Consider the following 17,828-nt stretch of genomic DNA (forward strand, 5'->3'; position numbering starts at 1 on the left):
ATTTTAAATGGACTTAAATACATTTTTTGTTCACATTTCTTACTTTCCCAAAGGAAAACATCTTTCCATTACAATTACCCACATATCTTCATAATGCATTCTTTGGTTATTATGATTTTTATGCAAAACTGAAAATACTAAATGTAGCTCAAGTGACCAGACACAGTGCTAAGTGCAAAATACTGCTGTTCATTACAGTGTATTGTGTGTTTCTAATATCAGACTCCCAGGAGGGATAGCAGAGCTTTATGAGAAGTAAATAGCTGTTTCCTGAATGTTTACAGTCTCATTATACAAAATGGAAGAGATTTGACTGTTCAGACCTGAATAATATTTGCTGGCTTGAGGTCAAGAAAGTTTTAACATATTTCTCTAAAAGTCACAACAAGGGAGGAACATGCTAACTAGTCATTCCTTGAAGGATCCAGACAGTAATAGCTCTCACTGTTCTATTTTGTTTTCATTTCCTCTAGTCTCCCACTCAAACAAAGAATTCCATGAGATAAAGGGGAAATCCCTCCTCAAAGTTGACAATCAATCTTTTGTGGCAGGATTTCTGAGACTCAAGGGTGGCTCCACAGGGCTTGTCCATAGGGCAGATAATGAAACTACCAGACTTTAAGGATCAGCCTAGAATGAGACTAGAAAAAGATTCCTTTCAGTACTCTTGAACTTTTCATGCCTGTTGAACATGGAGGTGCTGAGAAATTTGACTTTTGGATCAGAAGCTCAACAAGTGGAATTTCACAAGGTTTGAGGAAGACTTCAAACAGAGTAACATATTTACTTTTGGCTTTTCTGATATGACTACTATACATTCTTCTAGAGGAGTATTAGAGGGCAAATCATTTTATTCTTACTCCTATAGAAGGTACTGGCATCTGATATATGAAACCAAGCTGATTCTGTTCTTAGTGGAGATTATCCTTTTAGGGTAGGCTATCAAACTAATTCAGTTTCCAGTCCAATGTAAATTAGAAGTAATTACAGTACACAGTGTATAAAATACAAATGAAACTGCATACAGGCTCTGAGTAAAAAATCAATTAACAAAGTGAGATCATCTTCTCTGGGGAAAGAATGGAGGCACTCCACACTGATTTCTGTAAGATTTAAGTGCTGAATTTCTGTTCAACTGAAGTATTACATAAGAAAAATGTACTCCTCATCTTGATGGGGAAATTACTCAAATCACTGTCATGTGTATGTATAAGAACAGGCAACATATGCTTTTGACATACTCTACAACATAGTGACAATTTCTCTGAAGCTATTTTGTCTGCCAAAACCAGTAAAAAATGTGATTTTACACTTTTTAATGTATGGACTCTTTCATTTTGTTGTAAATTCTTCCTTTCTGCTTCATGTTCTCAATATGTATAAATGTATTTAATCAACAATAGTCATGGTGAACTTTTAAATAGAGATCAATGCTTATTTTGAAGAAGAAATAACAGATTATGGTATTAGCTACTTCAAGGCCACTGGGAAATAATTTCAGTGGTACAGAAAAGATAAGAGTTTACTTTTATGAGGCTGAAAGAGGTGTGTATTACAAAACCTCTATAGACATTGAATTAAAGCTTTTAAGATACTGGGAGAGATAAAAAATCTATAAAAATCACTACAAATTATAAAAATAACTTTTCCTTTGGGTAAAAAAATGTTTTTTGAGATGTTAAATACACATTTGATCTGTTCAGATGCACACTCCCTCCCCCTCATTTGTTATGACAGGTTTAATATATTCCCTTTTCCCACTTTTCTCTGATTTTCCTTCCTCCTACCATTAATCAGGCCCAGGATAGGTATTGCCCAGTATGAACACAAATTTGGTTTTATTTTTTTAGGTTGTATGGATATAAACGATACCTACAAGACTCAGTAACAGTAAAAACGTGTGAGAATTGCTAGTTGCTGTCTGTTAGTCCAAGTGAAAACCAAAATCAAGAAACCATTTCCCTTTATGGAAAGATTTTTAAAAAAATATTACTTAAGATACAATAACCCATCTCTCTGAGTTATAACAAAGCAAAAATTCAATCTAGACACAGAATATTAGCAGAAGTTGGCAGACACTTTAAGAAACATTCACTATGAAATCAATTTAGAGGACTTAATATGGAGATGAAATTACAGAATTAGATTTGTGTACGGAATTCAGTTAGGAATGAAATGAAATGTCAAGAACACTTTATAATTAATAGCTTAAATAGACTGGGATAAATATAGGAAATTCATGTAAATAGTAATTGTGTATTGGCTTGATCAGTTACTTTTTGAGTCTTTATAAACAAGTGATATTTACATTATACATTGCACAGCACTTGACCAATTAGATGCCATCTGGCAAATAAGTAAAATGATAACAGTCTATAAAAACTGAATTATACATTCACTGTCACAGATAAACTTGCTATGTCCAGATTTATATCGTTTGGGGGAAACTTTCAGCCTTTTTTCCTTATTCAAAAAATGTTACTTCAAAGAAATTTAATGTGCAAAAACATCATTCAATAAATAAATAAATTATTCCAAAATTCAGTCAAATTTATTTACTTATAAATATTAGAAATGACAATTGGAAAAGAACAGAAGTTTTAAAAAATCACTATTTCTTTCCTTGCATTTATTTTCTCCTACCTCTGCTGCAAAGATTTAAAATGTCTCAGGAAGCAATGTGAAGTTTACACTGCTAAAGTTCATGGTTCAATAAGTTTAGACAGTAAAATATTTTCACCACAGTATCTGCTTATTCAGCATTCAGCATTATATTTTAATTACATACCTAGGGAAGTTTCAAAGTCTTTTGCTTACCTTCTTCAGGGAAATAATTCCTTCCCTTGTTTCTTTGTCAGTAGATATAGAGAACACCCCAGAGCCATCGCCACTTATAATTGTGTACTTCATGTCTGCATTTGAACCGGTGTCTGCATCATTTGCTTTGATTTTGCCAACTGCTGATCCAACTTGAGCTGATTCGGGAACATACAGTTGATAATGTTCTGAGGAGGGAATAAAAAAACCCAAGAGCTTGGACATTTTCTAGCCAAACTAAATTAGAGAATTATTATGTGCTTGATAAACTTCTGAGTAAATGGAAAAGTATTTCACGTGTAAAACTGACAAATAAACATAGGAAATTATTTAGATTCCCAAAATAATTCAAAGGGGAATTGTATTTTCCTTGGGATTTGTTATTCAAAAATCCAAATAACCAAAACATTGCATTAAGTATTCCTAGTTATTTTTGCTGCTCATCACATAACACAGAAATTAACTCTGAAGCTTACTTCACATCAACATTTTCAAAAGTTTATCTTCTCCATAATTTGGTTTTCTGAAATCCAATCAGTTTTGTATCAGTGCATCAACATTTTGCAACGTTGAATGAATACACTTCAACACAGAAGAAGATAGTAAATCTTAATATTTTACCATTGCCACTTTGTAATGCTTTTGTCACAGCATAAAACCCTTTGCATGCAAATTTTAACCAGTACCCATGGTAAAGGAGAACGAAAATCGTGTGTAAACAGAAGTATTACAGTACTATGCCCATAAAAGATCCATGACAACTTTGACCTCTTTTCAGTGTTTTTATACTCTGTTAGGTTAATCATTAGAAAATGGAAAAAAAGCTTTTGAAAAATAACTTTCTTAACTGTCAGTATCTTCTTGGATTAAATCTCTTAACACATATAAAGTTGCCTGGGGGACAGGAAATTGCCACAAGGAGAGAAAAGTGGTGAAACAGACATAATGTGATTATCTGAACCTCATTTTCAATCTGAAACCAAGCCAGAAAAACAGCTCAAAGAAATTTTTCTCCAATATTGCTATGTTGCAACACAGCAGGGATACTGAAACGTACCAGCAGTGAAGAGAAAACACTTCTAATAGAACGTGTGCACACACAAACCTTTGGCCTTCTGCAGTCCCCCATCCATATCCCTCACCAACAGTCTGAAAAGTTTGTATCACCAGCTAACCATCAACACAGAAAAGAGAGTAAAACAACAACTTTTACTAACTGTGTGTTATTACATGTCTTCTGAGAAACTCTCCAGAGTTTCTTCTATATTCCTCTTAGGCACTCTGCGATAGTGTTGCCACAGGGCAACACTGAGGTACAGGATCAGAAGACGCTACCTATCAAAGTTTGCTGATTTTAAACCAGTTAGCGTGACTGTAGAGGTACCCTCAGTAAGCATGGAGAAAGACACAGGCAACATTTGAATTGAATTAGAAATTAAATCTGTATTATATCAGAAACTCACTACTTGTCAGATGGATTGAAGACATTATTAATCTACAGAAGCTGCAACTGTAGAGAGCATGGATGTTATCACTAATCTACAATCAAATAATTTTAGACAACTGTTTACAAAACAGAAGGTTTAACTACAATTTGTCTAATTGCTTGCACAATGGTTCCTAAACCTATTTAGTCTTGAATTGTGGTATGAGAAGGATGGATGAGTGCATCAATCTTTGTTATTCCAAAACGAAAGAGAGGTTTCCTAGGTAAAAGAAAAAATAAGTTACCATGCATTAGAGAAATCTCAAGGAAAACAAGAAATGTCCAGCAAAACAAGAGAGAAACTATAATTTACCATGTAGAAAAGAAAATACTAATACTGATAGCAAATTTGCTTAATATTGGATCAAATTAAAACACAGTTAATTCTTTGATGCAATTCCTTCATATGCATAGAAAAGCCATCTTCACAAATTTCCAAATAAATGCTCTGCCATGCATTCCTCTGCAATGCTTCATGCTCACAGATGATGTCAACAGACATCTTCACATCGCTTTTTTCATTTCATTTCATGCATAAAATTATAGCGATTGGATGAGATTCATTTTGGAATTTACTTATTGTTATAATAAATATGAAATGTGGTCTTTTGACACTTTTGCTCTGACTAATGCATTCCAAAAAAGGAAAAGGTTGAAGTCATAAAGAATATGTTATGCAGAGGCCATTAAGAGTATGTTATATAATCAAGCCACTTCAGGAACTGAAAGTGTTATAACCCATATGATAGGGTGAACCAATTAGAGACTTCCAAATAGTGGAGCTAGTTCAAATATATCCATATGACATTACACTCTGCTTTATAATCACACTCCAAGTGTTAGCCATCTGTTTCAGAAAATCATTTTACTGGTACCAGCTTCAAACATTCTGAAATACTAAAACTGCAAGCAAAACAAATATTTGAAGTTGCTCATTAATTATCTGTTAGCATTTGTAGAAGCAAAATGATTTAAAAAAAAAGAGTTGGAATGAAAAGAAAACTGTTAAAAAATAGAAATTTTTAGATACTAAGGTCAGAAATGTCTCCCAACAAGTATTTAACCATTGCTTCACATGCACAGCCTGAAGATGTCTCATAGCCATGAGCCAAATAGATAATTACAGAAAATGCCATATAAAAACAACAAGCACACAAGACGATAAAATTCAGTAACATGAAGGTTATGTAAAACAAAGACATTTCTTTACACTAGTGGTGAAAACTGGAAATGTTCTTCCTAAATGCTAAATAATTGCAAATCTTATTACTGGAAAGCAGAGGAGTGACTAAAGGCTGACCTGAACATTTCCTTGGGCATTTAATAAATGTTGATAGGACATTAAAAATAATATGGGATGTCTATATTATAAATTTACAGTCCTTTATTGTAAGCTATGACCATCTCAACCTTCTAAAACTTAGCTGGGAAGTTAGGAGCCCTGAGGATCAAGTACCAATTGGTATTGAAACTGTTCTGCCAAATCTGCCCAGGTTGAACAGATTGTTCCTACGCTCCCAGCATCACAGCCTTCCAGTAGCTGTTGCAATGCAGAAATTACCAACAGTCTTGGGTATGCTTTAAGTTGTTGTAGATGAGCTGCCCAGTGGCTTATATATTTCTCATTTTTTATGCTAGCATTCACTCAGATGCATTCACTTAGCTCCTCAAATCAGTAAATTAATACTCTTTGCCAGACAGTGTAATGGATGGGACAGTCATACCACTTTGCAGGACTGGATCTATGCTAACTGAAACATTGTTCAAATACCTACAGGTGGTTTTCATTGTTTCAATACTCCATGGCTTATCTGCCATTACAGTATAGAAAAAAATTATTGATCTGTAGAACAATTTACTTCTCATTTCAATTAGCCTACAGGTAACTTATAATGCTGTGTTTTACTCTCAGAAAAATCAATTTCTCTGTCTGAATCTCTTTCTCTCTCAAAAAAAAATGACAGTATTTAATGTAACTCAATAAGCATGTTATTCACTTTATTCATTAATCTATTTTTTTGATAATCTTTACTTTTGTAAGTTATAATGTCCTCTTGAACAGTAGGAATTTCCTTAATAAAGGAAGGGAGGAGAGGCATAACACAGAACTAAGGGAAATATATAAATATTTGGCCTGCTTGTTGTTTATCAAAGGTATAGTTTTAGTAACATGAGTATAAATACCCCTTGGTGATGAATCAACAGATGCATTCATTCCTACATCACAGCTCCTACACGGATGCCTTTGTTTACTAGTATATTGATAAACACAGTAACTGATTGCCTTAACATAAAATGCCACCATAACCCAAATGTTTATCAAAATGCCGTGTGAAGAAAGTTTGCTTAAACCTTCAGCCAGCTCAATAGTTATGAGCTGAATTAGTAAGACATGGAGAATACATGAGCAATACAGTAAGACAGGCTTCAAAGTCTGATGATTATGAGCATAAAATACAACTGTCAGTCAATTAACAGTATTTGTTCAGGAATCAAAACTGTGGCCAAAACTATTTCATGTCTGAATGATGGGTTGCATGTATTTGCAGCAAGCAAGCAGACAGTACTAACTTGAGAAAAAGTGGTCAGCGTGATGGAGGGTAGGGCTGCTGTTGAAAGGGACTTGGGCAGGCTGGAGAAACGGGCTGCCAGGAACCTCATGGCATTCAATGATGGCACTAGGAGAGCAATAATGCCATTCACCAGCACATGCTCAGAGCTAACCACCTGCATACAGCTTTGCAGAAAAGATCTGAAAACTACCTTTCAAAACTTGACTAGAGAGGGCCCTTAGCAACTTGATGTAACTAAATCTGCTTTAAAAGACTTTGGGACAGATGACCTTTTGGTGGTCCCACACCTGGCATTCATGAAGCTGTGTCTCACATTTAGCTCCCAGCCGTCCTTGATAGAACTGAAGTGCAGCTCCAACTGTGGGCTGTGCTCAATCTTGCTTGGTGGTTTTCTACTACAAAGTAATTTTTCAATCCCATTGCTGTCATTACATCTAATACATTGTTCTGGACTTCTGTTTGGAATGGAGTTTTTTGAAATGGAGTTTTTTAGAATCTGATTTTTCTCAATATGTCTTGCACATTTGTTACAATTTTACTATGCTTATTTTTATTAAAATAAAACCAATTTTTAGCCATCATCATTACAAATACAGTAGTTTTCACAGTTCCAAAAGCTCAGTCAATTCTAATGTACTGTCTTTCTTCTGAATATTCTTTTTGATGACATCTTTCATAGAGTTAAACTAAGGAAGAAATTTTTAAGATGTGCTTAGCTTATCCTTCTTCCCTGCCAAAAACCCAACACTGTTGCACTTTGTAAAAATATCTGAAGTGTAAGAAAAGTTATTTCTTATTTGCAAATATGATACTAAATATTCAAAACTCAAGACACTTTGCCTTGAAACTCTGAAAAACATAATGCTCTTAATTAGAAAAAAAACCCCATTCTTCTTAGATGCAATAGACTCCCTGTCCAGAAGAAGACTGGTGCATCCCCATGCTCCTGCTTTTTACACCTCATTGCAAACTGGGAGCTGTGCTTGTGATTAAGATTAAAATCAGTGATGAGTTTAATTTATGGTCCATCCAACTTTGCCTTTACAGACAGTAACTAAAAGTATCTAATTTTTAGAGATGAAAAGTATTGAGACTTCTTACCCCACCTATGGGTAAAAAGCAGAAACCAAAAGAAAACTGGGTAGACTACATTTTGATATTCAGTACTTTCCTGTAGGTATTGAATATCCAAATACACATTTTCTATGCAAAAGGTGTGGGCAAAACCAAAACATACACTTCACCATCATCACTAATAAACAACTTCATGACTGAGTGTAAACAAGCAGTCTTTAGAACTGTGCTGTGTTGAGTATACTCTATGCTATTTAAAAGAGGATCATGGCTACATCAGGCAGCTTGGGTCAGCAGAGACCAATAGCAACACCTGTAAAAGGGATATGCTCCATTTGGACTGTATTTAGTTTTGTTGCTTGTTTTTCCCTGGCATTAGCATAGCTAGGATTGTACTCCCACAGGGGTTTAACTTCATAAATGATATGAAAATAAAGGCAGTTCTGAAGAACAACCCTTAAAATGGAGTGGTCTGCTCTCAATCCTCCACTCAGTAAACAAACAAAACAAACAATTCCCTCATTCCCAAAACCATTACTGCCTCATTGAGAACTCTTACAGAAAAAAAAAAGTCATTTTTTTTTCCTATATAGAGCATCTCAACATTATTTTGATATGTATGATATATGTAATGAATAAGGTACCTTGTACATATAAATCCTCATAGACAATACCCAATTAAGTGGAATAAAAAACACTGCTAGACTCTACCCTATGGTTAGGAGTAAAGTTAACAGTTTTCATCAAAGCTCAGTATACAGAACATGTATTTTCTGCAAATACTTTGTCAGATATTGACATAAATATATTTTTGCATCCATTTATATTTGTATTCTGTAAACAAATCTGTGATCAAGTTTTATGGTCATGAACTCTTGTTAAAGGACAATTTTAAAAATAGATACTTCAATAGTCTTGAAAAGTATAATATTTACTTTTTTAAGGTTTTTACTGTAAAAATCTGATCATGAGAATCACACTATTCTGCTCAGGAAACAGAGTATCATGAGTCTTCCTAAGCAATCAAATGCCATTAAACAATTTATGTCAGATTTTGGTGATCAATGAAACAATTTTTTAGCTTTAGTACCAAATATATTCTCCTAATAAACAAATAGAATAAGAAGACAATTAAACAAATAATTTCACACAGTATTTTCCTATCTATGGAAGCATGCACTCAAAGACATATGTACTTTCTTTCTTTTAACTGTCTTTGGTACTCAATGAATGTCACCATCTCTCTTAAGTAATATATTTCTCATCTAACAAGTCCCTGTCTTTAAGCATACCATAGATGAATGATTCCTTCTAGCATGTTAGGAAGACATAATCTGAGAGGAATTTTACAAAATCATTCACGTTACTGAGGCTTATCCCTTTTACCACTCTGTTTCCTCATGACATTGATGATAGCTGCTTTTTAAACAGCCTGTTGTCCTTGTGCAGCAGCCATGATAGGCAGGTGATTCTAAACACTTCTGGAGATTCAAAAAAACCCAACAATTTCTCTCATGTTTAAGACTAACAGTTGTTATCTTTTGGCCTGACATGTTCAAGTCACTTACCTTCACAGGGAATACAAGCATAAAACAGCATTTTTCCCCTTTACATGTGCTGCTGGCTGTCTCAGTCAGAAGCAAACTCACGTTCTGAAAACTGACAGAAATGGAAGCCTTCTAGCTCATATTTACCTGCCCCACACGCAGTTTCTGATGTGCCACTTTAGCCATTTCTAAATAAAGAACAATTAAGGTCAGGGGGCTTGGAGATTTACTTGTGGAGATCTGTTGTTCAGTATTCTGAACGGCAACCGGGCTCACAAAGGTAATGTCACTCACTGGTCAAACACTTTGGAACCTGAGTACACACTTTATAAACAAAGTTAACTAAAAGAAAAAATCTCCACTTTTAAGAATGAGAGAAGTAAAATACTCCTCAGTACCAGAATTCTGCTATGTGATTATCATGCCACTACATAACGTTCTAGCTGGTTTTTTTTCAACAAAGAATACAGCTTCTTAAATGTGTACACCCCATGAAATGCATTATCAGATTTTTTAGCAATACCGTCTTAACAACATTCTTAACAAAACACTTGGTACCTTTCTTTCCATATACAAATCCCAAAATCTGATTTATGTAAATACCATTTTAATTTTAAAAGTCTATACTGAAATGCTGTTTACATCTGGATTCTGGATTAATCTTTATATCTCAAGTTATCTGAGATTAGAATGTTGGGCAAGAATTCAGGTTTGTATTTAAATTCTCAATATTAACCAGAGGTGTTTTAAGAACACAGCAAAAGGAATTATCTCTGAACAGCCCTTACATTTTCTCAAGAGAGTCCACCTTTTAAATCTCATTATGTGGACTCAATTTCAAAACAGTATTAAAAAGAAACTACAAGTATTATCTGTTTTGGACATAAACTATATTAATATGGGCTGCTATATTTCCTTATCACTTAAAAATACCTAATTTCCTGGCATTTCCCCTGGCATGTGTGTGTTACTTATTTTATCTTTTAGTGAGATATTGCTAATTGCCTTTCAGCTGATTGCATATGCACTGTAGGCTCATCCTGTCTATATGTAGTGGGTTGGTCCTGGCTGGACACCAGGTGTCTACTAAGTCCACTCTATCACTCTCCCTCCTCAACTGGAGAGGGAAGTGAAACTCTCAGGGGTTGAGATAAGGACAGGGAGATCCCTCACCAATTATGGTCACAGGTAAAACAGACTCAACTTGGGGAAATTAATTTGATTCCAATCAAATCAGAGTAGAGTAATGAGAAATAAAAGTACACCTCTTCTTTTCTCCTCTCTTCTTCCCAGGCCCAACTTTACTCCTAATGTTCTCCACCTTCTCCCCTCAACTGGATCAGAGGGTCAGGGAATGGGGGTAACGGTCAGTTCATCATAGATTATCTTCTCTGCCACTCCTTCCTCTTCAAGGGGAGAACTCTTCACACTCCTTTCCTACTCCAGCGTGGGATCTCTCTTCACAGGAGACAGATCTTCATAAATTGCTCCAGTTTGGGTCTCATCTACAGAGTACAGTCCTTCAGGAACAGACTGTTCCAGCATGAGTCCTCCACGGGGTCACAAGTCCTGACAGCAAACCTGCTCCAGTGTGGGCTCCTCTCTCCAGGGCTTCCCAAATCCTGCTAGGAGCCTGCTCCAGGGTAGGCTTCCCATGGAGTCACAGCCTCCTTTGGGCATCCTTCCCTCTCCGGTGTGGGGCCCTCCATGGGCTGCAGCTGGATCTCTGCTCCCCTGTGGCTTCCATGGCTGCAGGGACAGGGCTTCATCACAGGCTGCACCACAGGCTGCAGGGTAACCTCTGGAGCCTCTCCTCCCCTCCTTCTTCACTGGCCATGCTGTCTGTTCAGTTGTTTCTCACATATTCTCACTCCTCTCTCCAGCTGCAGTTGCCATTACACAGAAACATTTTCCCTTCTCAAAGATGTCATCCCAGAGGTACTACCCCTGTCGCTTACGGCTTGGCCTTGGCCAGTGGTGAGTGTATATTGGAGTCAGCTGGCATTGGCTCTATCGGACACAGTGGAAGCTTCTAGCAGCTTCGCACAGAAGCCACCCTTGTAGCCTTTGCCATGCAAATCCAATACACAGAGCTGTTTCTGAAGCTGACTTTGTCTAACCACAAGGAATATAGGAATCATTAGGTAGAACGATCCTCTCTAAATCTTACAGACAGAAAAAATAATCCAATAATACAAATCTATACTTCTTTAGACATTCCGGAACACAGATATTATAAAAGTTGTTGGTAATACGTAAACTATACTTCTAGAAAGCACATCCTAGTTTTTTACCCACCAGTAGAAACAAACAATGAATATGGTGGTGAAAAAAACTCATCCTGTGGAACAAAAGAGTGAGAAAAATCAGAATAATTAAAATTTCCAAGATGGTGACTTTACTTTTGGTGAAAGTTATATGAAGGACTAGAACTTTTCATGAATAATATATTAGGATTGTTTGCAAATATAGCTTTAAATTAACTTTCTATATGTCTCTCTAGTGTGATTTAAGGTCTTACTAAAAGATCTAAGCCTCTTCTCAGCAATAACTAATACTTGCAACTATTCAACTGCAATACACTTTAGCATATTATAGCTAGTAGCTATTGGGAACAGTCACAAAGGTAGTAAGTGTTATAATGTGAAATATGAGTATTCCTCTAATTATAACAAAGAAAAAAAAAGAAGTAACATTTAAATGTAGAACACTTTATGGAATTGATTGTTCTTAATACTCCCTGGACACTAAACCAGTGCTGGGCCCATTATCATCACATAAATGACACGAGAATATTAAATGAGATTACGTAATACGAACAAAATCTAATTTACAAAGGTGCAGTTGATCAGATGTCAGCAATTTTAAGCCAAACAAGTTATTATGTGCTTTTCTTGCTTTATTTTAAATCTGAATTTCCTGAGGACACACAACTGCTGTAATCACGTTAATTCAACAGTTTCCAACAACCCGGCTTTGTAAAAAAGGTTTAAAGCCATGACTTGTATTTAAATCTGCTTTATCCTAAAGAACTGAGTTAGATGTATCCCACATCAAAATGTACAAATGAGGCATAAGGGAAATACTATCCTTGTAAAAATAGACTCGCATTAACTACAAATTTCCTACAGTGTCTAGAGTGTCATTGTTAGCATCTGATGTACAAAACACGTCAGTGGAAGCATCTGCCTAGTGTGAGGATCTTGATTAATCTTAATCCTAAAGAAAACAAAAAATGCAGCATCTATTAATCCTAAACAAGACTGGAGAGAATTAATGAAAGAAAATGAAACATAAAATTCTGATGGAGCAAAAGGCTGGTAACAGTGTCATCAGTAGATGGAACATTTTCTACCAGATCATCAAAATAAATATATGAAAACAAAAATAGTGGCCTCAGTCTTCAGTCAAGTCGATCCATTAGTGGTAAAAATTACATGAATCGAGAGATGCTGGTTATTGAAAACCAAAAATCTTCTCATGCAGAGTATTGTCTATCAGCTCACATTACATACACAGTTCATTTATAACTGGAATCTTTAAAGAAAGGAAACCTGTTGTGAAAAAGAAATCCATATTGTACAAGATGCACTGAAGTAATTGAGATGTAAAATGTATTTGAGGTTTCAGGTTATTCTCCTGTTGAACTCACAATCCTTTGCCTAATTCTGAGACTTCTGCAGCAGAATTTTTCTTCTATGTTTCCCATTTCAGGTATTATTATTTTCATGTATTTCAGAACTGAAACCATAGGACTGATAAAACTATGCAGCAATATTTCATATTCTTCCTCCTAGACATTTTAATATTTTGGAAATCTGTAGCTGCTCTGTTGGTAACTTATTTGAAATAAAGTCATCTATATTTAGAGTGAGTACAGAAAAAAAAAAACCCACCACAGTAAACTCATTTAAGCTGATAGATTTACAACCTCTGTGTGGAAGTTTTAAATAGATTTTTAAAGTGTTTCTCCAGGAGGACAAATCTTGCATACCTTACTCCACATGCATCTGTAATGAACATTGATCTACCACAGCCAGAAAGGTACGATCTTTTACGTATTTACAATAAAGCATACTTCTAAATAAAACAAATAATAAAGGCATCAATCAGATGTGCTTCCTAGCATGTTGTCAAGTAAAGTACTCATACAATTAGAGTCAGATTCAAAACTCATAAGTATGGTAACGGAAGAAAGGAAACTAACCAAAAGAAAGTCTGTGGTTTAGCTGAGGCTCAGCCTGTCCCAAGGGTTAAACACTTGATATGTGCAGTTTTGGTTAGCACTTCCCTTGATTTCAATTCTGAATGTGACAAGCCTCAGTAACTCTCAATTAGCATTCCATCTAATGAGGAAATTGAAGAGAAATTTAACTGAAAATCATGCCATACAAAGAAAAGAGAAGAAAAAGAAACAATGAAGTTATTTTTGTTAGTGCAATACTCATGTACTACTGTAACAGTTCATGAAGCTAAGATGGTCTGATTTTAGATTGTTTAAACTTCTGTATTATTAACATACAGCTATTGTTCTTTTGCAGAGGGTTTCAGTTATACAAAGGAGCAAATAACCCAACTTTACAGTCAGAACTGTGGTACAGGAATACTGTGTAAGAAAATATAAAGCAAATATTTGAACCCTACTAGGCATTCTAGGATTTATAACTTCTGTTAAAAACTATAAATGTTAAAATACTTTCTTAAAAAACATTGCTTCGTTAAATAGTAAGTTTTAACTAAATGTGAAATGTTTTGTAGTTTTCAATTTTTTTTCAATTATTACAATCCCTTAAAATGTATAAAAATAAGCTGAAAATTGTATACTTTTTCCATTTATGAAAAAATAATATAGATAACAAAATATCCGTGCCAATGTACAGTTCTATCTGCCAGACGGTCTAGTACCCAAAACCTTCCGTTCAAAATAAAAGAGGCCAATTCTTGAAACCAGACATGTAGAGATTCATTTGTCTCTGAGTTTGCAGGAAACTTGGGATATTTTTTTCTACTTTAGCTACTTTAGATGTTATATTTGTTCAAAGATATGCCTTGCCTTTTGCCTTTCCAACAGTTAGGAAGTATTAAATCAAGTGATGGGCACAATGAAAGTTCTGTGGAATATAAACCAAATATATTTTATTTAATGTTGTATGCTTTTAAGTGATTGTGAGGTACAGAAAAAAATATTCATTTCTCCACCACTTTTAATTAGCCTTCTTACTGCCTGACCAGATTTTACATAATGTGTATTGCCAGGAAGCTTTGTTTTTCCCTGGAGCATTGTGATCTCTATTATTGTTTATAAATCTTCTCATTCAAACTGCTTAATGCATTTCCCAGTGGATATACCTATAGCTACCAGTCCATTATGTTCTACAAGAGCTCATGCAATGTCTGAGTCCAGATTACAATATTCTTATTGGCCTTGAGTCAATCTGCAAAGTAAAGCACATTTAGTTATGCAATTCCATTCCAGAAGACTTAATTGTCAACTGAATTCAGAATTTCAACAAGACTCCAGCTGCTGTGTCAGATCAATATATACCCAGTGATTTGTATAGAAATGAACTTCCTATTAGTGGCCATATTAAGATGTTCCAAGAGCATCTAGCATACGATCTTCTTATATGCATGTGAGACCATTCAGTTTGACATCAATAATTCACTTCACTATGACAAAGGCAGACAACGTGGCTCAAGAACAGTAAGAAACAGCTTAGATTTTAATCACCTGTAATATAAAAAGTTTGAGTTTGTATGGATATAGAGAAAGAAATAGAGGAAGAAAAATGACAGATGTGTATGGAAGCAGCAAAAGGCATGCTGGATTAAATTGTTCCATGTGTTTTGTTTTGGTGTTGTCTACCATGGGAACGATAAAATTCACTTGTGGGATGAAAATCACACAGTTATTGAAATATACATTGAAAAAAAGACTGGAGAATAACCCACATATGAGAAAAGTATTCCCTTGTCACCTATTTGACTCCTACTCAGTGTTTAACTGAAAGGAATCTTCACTGTTTTCAGTATGCTAGCTCTGCAATCTCTGTGCTTCATCTGTAAATACTGGAAAACTGAAAAATATTGGTGAATCCAAAACAGTTTCTCAGCTGTTTTCTTCCGTAACTGGATTTCACTAATAGCTTCTTACTTCACTGAAAATCAACACAATTTTCAAATCAGTTATATGCTGAAATCGTACATACTCTGAGGAAACCTGGGTGGATTGTCGTTGACATCAGTGAGTGTGATATTTACAGTTGTTGACCCTGACAGCCCTCCAACCTGCCCAGCCATATCTTTGGCTTGAATGACAACGGAATAATGCTCTCTGGCTTCCCTGTCCATGTTGTGCAAGGCAGTCCTGATGACTCCTGTGATGGAAAGAAAGAAAAGAAAAAGAAAGGAAAGATTAGAATTAGCTTATGTAAGCAAGAGGATAGTCTGGACAGAATCTTTATTTTCATGAAAGGTGGAGCATGGCAGATTTTCTGGAAACGTAAAGTTTTTCTTTATACTGCTTTAGTTGTTTGTGTCTTTTATCTATATATGTACATATTTATATATTTATAAATAAAACAATAGCAGATGTTGCTAGACAATCAACTTGCTGGAAGATATGAATAAATTAAAATACTATATATCAAACCAAGTGTTATATTAGTAAATATTTAATCCAATTTTTGTAAAGTTCCTAGTCAAAAGGTACATTGCCAAAACTACAGTTTTCTTCTATTTGTAACTGTTTAAATAGCTACTTACACAGAAATATTAATGAATGGGAACTCTCATCCCTCTGAAGAAGACACAAATTCCATTTTAAGAGAGGTTAACTTCTGAATTAAAATCACATGCCTCTTAAAACTTCCTTATTTGACAAATCTCAAAAAACTCTTCTTTCCTATTTGATATATCAGTCATAACACATTTATGTTCATAAGTGTGACTTACCTAATACTTGTCTGTAAAGTGACAGATAAACTATTATTGTTTTTACTGCAGTACTGAGAGAAAACTAAAATTAAGTGAACCTAAAATACTATTTATTTTTATCCATCACCATCAGAATTTTTCTATACATTTAGTCAAATATTCATGCAGAAGCAAAGATTATAACAAAGGGGGTACATCCAAGTCTGTGGGCTCAGCCTCACTTAGGGTACATTGTTCACTTATGAAGATGCCAGTAAATTAGGCCCTGCTACTTTCTTTGAACATAGGATGCCAGATACTTCATGGAGTTCAATAAAGCTAATTGAGCCTAGTGCCAGGGAATCAGTACATGCTGTGGACAGACTAGCTCAGAAGCAGCTATTCAGAAAAGGGTTTAGGGGGTCCTCAAGTTTGAAACGAACTGGCAATGTGCCCTTGTAGCAAACAAGGCCAAGAGCATCTCAGGCTGCAATATGATAAATGTTGTCAGCAGGTCAAGGGAGGTGATCACCACTGGTGAGGCCACTCCTGGAGTGTTGCGTCCTATTCTGGGCTCACTAGTACATAAAAGACATTAACAGACTGGAGTCAATTACATAAAGAAAGAAATATGTGAAAAGCTAAATTTATTAACATTGGATTTTCAAAACCCTAATCTTTTAGGATGACTTGGTTTTGGATTCTTAAACCAAGTGGCTGTTTGTAAGTAATAATATACCACAGCATGATCAGATGTTGCTTCTGGGTAATAGCCATAAATACAAAGCAACTTGAGAGGAGCCTTGCTTTTCTAGACAATCTGCTGTATGGTATGATTTTCAAAGTTTTTGACTCCCTCAGTCTCAGATGATGCAAAAAGTGCCTTCCAGGACACCACTGTCCTTGTACTTCAAAATACTTTTCTTTGCTTTTCTTCAGTAAAACCATTTAGCCATTACTACATATGAAATGGAAGTTTTCATGTAGCTTACGCCACTGTTTCTATTGCATTCTGAAAACAAATAATACATAAATAAGTAGAACTATCCACAAATAATAATGCTTTTAAGTGTCTATAAAGATTCACAATGATTTCAATGTAGTTTTGCAAGGTAAGTTTCCTTTTTTCCTACTGAAATTATGAGAATTTATACATAACAGAACGGTATGGAGCTATTTTGATAAAGGAACAGATATATTTTAAATATGCAGGTTAACTAAAATCAGTATGGTTCACAAAATCTGGTAGTACTATTCTGAAAATTAATTTTATTGAAAAACAGGAAGACAGAAAGTATTAAAATTAAAAATGTCCCTCTCAGACATTTTTCATAGAAATTGTTTCAGTTTTTCACATTTAACCCAAATTTATTGGAACATTTAATGTTTATATATCTGCATAGAGGGAATATGGGA

At 35.0% G+C, this 17,828-nt stretch overlaps 1 protein-coding gene across 3 annotated transcripts in view; it reads right to left on the reverse strand.

The window, feature by feature from the left end:
* The window catches only part of CDH18 (cadherin 18), a 151,103-nt gene that overhangs the window by 43,429 nt on the left and 89,846 nt on the right, over positions 1–17,828 (reverse strand). For all 3 annotated transcript variants that reach the window (XM_061994609.1, XM_061994608.1, XM_061994611.1), the window contains exons 4-5: positions 15,707–15,874; positions 2,818–3,005 (exon numbers count right to left, since the gene is read on the reverse strand). In XM_061994609.1, coding sequence (XP_061850593.1) covers positions 2,818–3,005; positions 15,707–15,874 — 356 coding nt within the window. The remainder of the gene's footprint in view (positions 1–2,817; positions 3,006–15,706; positions 15,875–17,828) is intronic.

The sequence above is a fragment of the Colius striatus genome, chromosome 4, assembly GCF_028858725.1.
Source record: "Colius striatus isolate bColStr4 chromosome 4, bColStr4.1.hap1, whole genome shotgun sequence".
NCBI lineage: Eukaryota > Metazoa > Chordata > Aves > Coliiformes > Coliidae > Colius > Colius striatus.